Below are 5,667 nucleotides of genomic sequence, written 5' to 3' on the forward strand. Positions count from 1 at the left end.
AAATTTGTTTCTCTTGAAAAAAGAAGAGTTTAGGGGATCTGATTGAGGTGTTTGAGATTGTAAAGGGAATTGAGTATTGTTGATGCATCATCTTTTTTTCATATTTAACAGTGAGAATAGTAGGACTGGGGGACACAAGTATAAATTTTGGTAAGGTAGGAGTCATCTTCAGTTAAGACAGTTTCATTTTTTAACAGGGTGTTTGGCCTTTGGAATGGGTTGCCTTCAGATGCTGTAGAGGCAGTAAATTTAAGTGAGTTTAAGAAAAGGCTTGATAAGTATATGATAAGATTTTTTATTTTAGTTATTTTAATTTAGTTTCGAGGATGTAACAACCGAGGTAGACCAATAGGTCCCATGTTGTCCCAAATCATTATGTTATGTTATGTTAAGAAAAACAAACCTAAATAGGCATAATCTTCATATTTTTGCTTTATGTTTACAACTTTCTGCTCTTTTATAGAAAAATTATGTTTGTATAACTGTATGTAGATTTTATATTAAACTGTTGCCCACGCTTATATATATAACGTTTTTGAAAATATTTTCTATTGTCAACTGAGTTGTGATGATGAGACCTGATGTAACAAGAAACTATAGCTCCCCGCTAGTCATTATATTTGATTTATTATGCGTTTATATATTAAGTTATGCCAATTTATAGCACCACAAACGTACGACAACTGGTGTATTAAATCTAACCATGAAGTTTAAAACCTTCCAGTGTTTATTTGATAAGACACTGTAAAGCCATATGTAAGATAAAATTACAAAACATTTATCTCAAGTGCGACATCATACTTCCCATGGACTAAATTTATTACAGATATCATACCAAATTTAGGTTTAGATATCAAAGTAAGTTTAGGTTTTACCACCTAAAAAGTATCTCAAACATAACAAAATATTTTCTTCTTCAGGCTATCATTATCACGTGAAAGCCAAGATTGCTGAGCAAAAGACGGACGACAAGGACGACAAAGCAGGTCCATTCCGAGGATTCATGACTCTTCGAATTGCAGGTTCACAAAAGAAGACACTCCCATTTCAGACCACGTCAGTGTAAGAACCTAGCTCCATTCTAAGGTCTATCAAAGGATTCGATCACTGGTTATCGTTTTTCACTCATTTATGTCTTAATGCAATCGGTAAAATGCATGTGATCATTTCTTCTGGAGTAATGCTGAACAGTCACTATACACAAAATACATATCATTTGGTGTATATGACATTTTTTGTCTCAATGACCTCATTAATACAAGCCTTGAGTGATTTATTATGTATATCATTATATATATATATATATATATGTGTGTGTTACGGATTTCTTTTCTTTTTCACAGCAGATAAAATTGAAAAGAGAATCTCTGACGTAAAAGCTTAATGCATTCCTTGATTGGCTGTACCCTCTACTATGGCCTGCAGTTTCGCCTATACAAGGCTCATCAGCACAGCTTGGGTCAGCAAACCAAAGGAATACAGTTAGGCCTCTTATAGTGGTGATGTGTATATAATACCTATGTGGTTTTTAGGTCCTTTTAAATCACCATACAGCAACCTAAATTAACTTAGGTGTGTAAATAATATTAAGACATTATGCCTACTTCATTATTCAATATTATACGGCGGACCAACTGTTTAATGACTACATATATGCTACAAATTTCTTTTCGTCACATTTTCTCTTTCCAATTTTACCTTTGATGAAAAAAGGACTCAAAAACCCATAATTATTGTTAAGTATATCGTTTCTTTCTGGTGAAGTGACAGGTGTTTCCTGGATCAGTACATACAATGTAATTCTTGGAACGTTTTTCTTTTTTGTAACTTATTTGACTGAGGGAGTATGTTGAATGGTTTATTAGCGTAGAGCGATTTTTTTCTTATGTCTTAACGGAGACACTACATATAAAATTCAAATGTTAGAATGTTTTCTTAGATAAAGTATTTCCCGTTCTTTTCTGACGGTATCAGCAAAAGAAAAAAAAACAACAAAACGTGGTTTCTTAAATGTAATTGTTGTTGTTTTCTTTATTGAGTCTCCACAGAAATACGAACGTTAAAGTGTTTTGTTTGACATGGGTGTGTGTTGAAAGAGACGGTGGAAAGAAAAACAAATATTGACGGGAGTTATTAACTGATACAATGTCTTTTCTCTTTTTTTTTCTCGTTATTGTCTTTGTAGGTTTGATACAAAGTAATTCAGCAAAGGGCTGATTTATTAGATTTGAGTTGTTGTTTTTTTCTTTCATAACAGTGCCAGCACACAGAAATACAAATGTTGCACTTGTTAATCAAATATAATTTTGTATTTCTTCTGTCATGACAGATTTATTATACTGGAATAAGAGTGTGAGACCAGTTTATTAGATAATTTTTTTTCGTATCTTGACAGTGTAAATATACAGAAACACGCATATTGGACTAGTTTATTACATATTATTTTTTCTTTTATTTTGGCAGAGTCAGTACAAAGAAAAGCAAATGCTTACCTTATATATCAGCTAAGATTTTTATGTTATTGTACCGTGTCAGAAAAAAATACGCCCCTCAGTGGCACAGTGGTATGTCTGCGGACTTATACCGCTAGAAACCGGGTTTCGATACCCGCGGTGGGTAGAACACAGATGGCTTTGTGTAGCTTTGTGCTTAATAACAAAAAAAAACAGAAACAGAGTAGGTACGCAAAAATGCAAATGGTCAGCTTGTTTATTAAATATGACTTTTTTGTATCTTGACAAATTAAGCACACATACACAGAAACATAAGTGTTGGGCTCGCTTATCATATGATTTTTTTTTCTTCTGTCTTCACGCAGTCAGTACACAGAAGTACAATGTTGGACTGGTTCATCAGATATGCTGTTTTAATGTCTAGAAAGAGTCAGTACACCAAAATACAGATGTTAAACTGGTTTTTAGATATGTTTTTTGGCATCTTGACAAAGTCAGACAAAAATACAAACGTTTAACTGGTTTTTAGATATGTTTCTTTTGGCATCTTGACAAAGTCGGACAAAAATACAAATGTTAAACTGGTTTTTAGATATGTTTCTTTGGCATCCTGACAAAGTCGGACAAAAATACAAATGTTAAACTGGATTTTAGATATGTTTCTTTGGCATCCTGACAAAGTCGGACAAAAATACAAATGTTAGACTGGTTTCTTAAATAGGATATTTTGTGGTGCTTTATCTGGGTGATAAAAATTGTTTTTTTCTGGTGTCTTAACAGAGTCAATACACAAGCATACAAATATTGGACTGCTTTATCTGAAAAGACTGTTCTTCTTGTGTTTTAACAAAATCACTACACAGAAATACAAACGTTGGCTGGTTTATCAGATAAAATTATTGTTTTGTGTTTTAACACATTTAGTTCACAGAAAGACAAATGGTTGCATAATTTATCAGATTTTTTTCCCTCTTGAGATATTCATTACAAATAAATTGAAATATTGGACTGGTTTGTAAGATATGATATTTTTTCTTGTGTTTTGACGCATTCAGTAGGCAAAAATACAAAACAGATTAGTTTATCATATGTGACCATTTTTACCTTGTAATAGCAATACAAATTTAACATTGATTTTTCTCATATAATTTCTTTCTCTTCCTTGTGGCTTGTCAGATTTAATAGAGAAAAATACAAATATTGAATTGATTCGGTATATGTGTTAATTTTTATCTAGAGTCCTTGCAGATCGAGTACAAAGAAACACTTCTTCAAGTATGATTTTTCTCGCAGGTTTATTATAAAGAAATACACATGTTGGTGTGGCTTCTTAGAGTTAACACTGGAAAACAGAAATGTTGAACCGGTTTATAAGATATGATTTTTTGTGTAGGTTTATTATAAAGAAATACAAATGCTGGTGTGGCATTCTTAGAGTTAACACTGGAAAACAGAAATGTTGAACCGGTTTATAAGATATGATTTTTTTGTGTAGGTTTATTATAAAGAAATACAAATGCTGGTGTGGCTTCTTAGAGTTAACACTGGAAAACAGAAATGTTGAACCGGTTTATCAGATATGATTTTTTTGTGTAGGTTTAGTATAAAGAAATATAAATGTCGGTGTAGTTTCGTAGAATTAATATTGAGAAACAGAAATGTTTTAGTAGTTTATTCAAAATGGCATTTTTTATCCTATTTTCACGATGACGGTACTCAATAATAGAAACGTTCAAACTTTTCTTTACTTTAGGTTTGTTTTCATAGTTTATAAAACTAGTCATTTATTGACAAAACTTAATTTTATTAAAGATTTATCAGCTAAATTGTTTTTTGTCAATTGATTTGAATAATACAAGTCTCAATGTCTTTATTTCATTTAATTCTAACTGTTTTTCGTAGAAAATTAAAAAAAAAACTATGTTTTATACCTCTTTCATATTATATTATACATTTTTGGGTTAAGAAAAGTTAATTATTACAAAATTGCTCCTTTTATTAGACCTGTACTGTTCTCGCCTGAGAAAGAGGTTCAGTTTTTGCTTAGTTCGAAAGATCTTGGAAGTATTAACCGTATTGATGCTAAATGGAAACCGGTGAATACGCCTTTTGGCGATTTCCACGTCAATAGGCAAAGCGGCTTCAGTCCTTTTAATGTCGAACCCCCAGCACTTCCGGTAGAAAAGTTTGAAGTAAATAACTTGGAAAATGGAATCAGGTAAACGTTTTATTTATTTACGTGGGTTCAAGAAAAACAAGCACAAGAAAGAATTCTTAGTTTTAAAGAGAAAGCGAACGTTAATTGAGTTTTTAATTGAATATTAGTTGTGTAGATTCAGAAACAAAATACGCGTGTTAGTATATAACTTCAGGATACATAATCTTAAAAAGTAGCATGTTTTAGTTATGCAGAGTTAAGAAACAGCAACTTATATTACATAAAAATATACGTGTACATATCTTTAAGTAGCTTCAGGTCAAATAAAAAAAATGTTGAAAATAGTGTTAAAAATTTAACGTGTCTATAGGTAATAATTCGTTTGTATCACTGACTAAAGTCTAGTGTTGACAGTTAAGCTATTTATTAATATGTTGCATTAATAGTTTAGCTACTTATCAATGTCTAACATTGATAATTTAACTGATTTCAAAGTCTAGCGATGATAGTCTAGCTGTTATCGATGTCTATTGGCTAGAATTTACTGTATCTATTGAAATCTTATTTCATTGGCTCAACTGTTCTATTGCAGTCTAGTGTTGACGGTGTAGTTTTTATTTATCGTTTTCTATTTTTTATATTTTATTCTATCTATCCGTGGTTAGTTTTGACAGTTCAGCCTGTTTGTCAGTGTTTAGTGTTGACAGTTCAGCCTGTTTGTCAGTGTTTAGTCCTGACAGTTCAGCCTGTTTGTCAGTGTTTAGTGCTGACAGTTCAGGCTATTTGTTAGTGTTTAGTGCTGATAGTTCAGCCTGTTTGTCAGTGTTTAGTGTTGACAGTTCAGCCTGTTTGTCAGTGTTTAGTGCTGACAGTTCAGCCTGTTGTCAGTGTTTAGTGCTGACAGTTCAGCCTGTTTGTCAGTGTTTAGTGTAACAGTTCAGCCTGTTTGTCAGTGTTTAGTGCTGACAGTTCAGCCTGTTTGTCAGTGTTTAGTGCTGACAGTTCAGCCTGTTTGTCAGTGTTTAGTGCTGACAGTTCAGCCTGTTTGTTAGTGTT

General features: G+C 32.3%; 1 protein-coding gene across 1 annotated transcript in view; it reads left to right on the top strand.

The window, feature by feature from the left end:
* The window catches only part of LOC106457427 (pancreatic triacylglycerol lipase-like), a 38,190-nt gene that overhangs the window by 31,333 nt on the left and 1,190 nt on the right, over positions 1-5,667 (top strand). Inside the window, exons 8-9 of the mRNA XM_013916841.2 lie at positions 921-1,062; positions 4,456-4,671. Coding sequence (XP_013772295.1) covers positions 921-1,062; positions 4,456-4,671 — 358 coding nt within the window. The remainder of the gene's footprint in view (positions 1-920; positions 1,063-4,455; positions 4,672-5,667) is intronic.

The sequence above is a fragment of the Limulus polyphemus genome, unplaced genomic scaffold (genome assembly GCF_000517525.1).
Source record: "Limulus polyphemus unplaced genomic scaffold, Limulus_polyphemus-2.1.2 Scaffold329, whole genome shotgun sequence".
NCBI classification, from domain to species: Eukaryota; Metazoa; Arthropoda; class Merostomata; order Xiphosura; family Limulidae; genus Limulus; species Limulus polyphemus.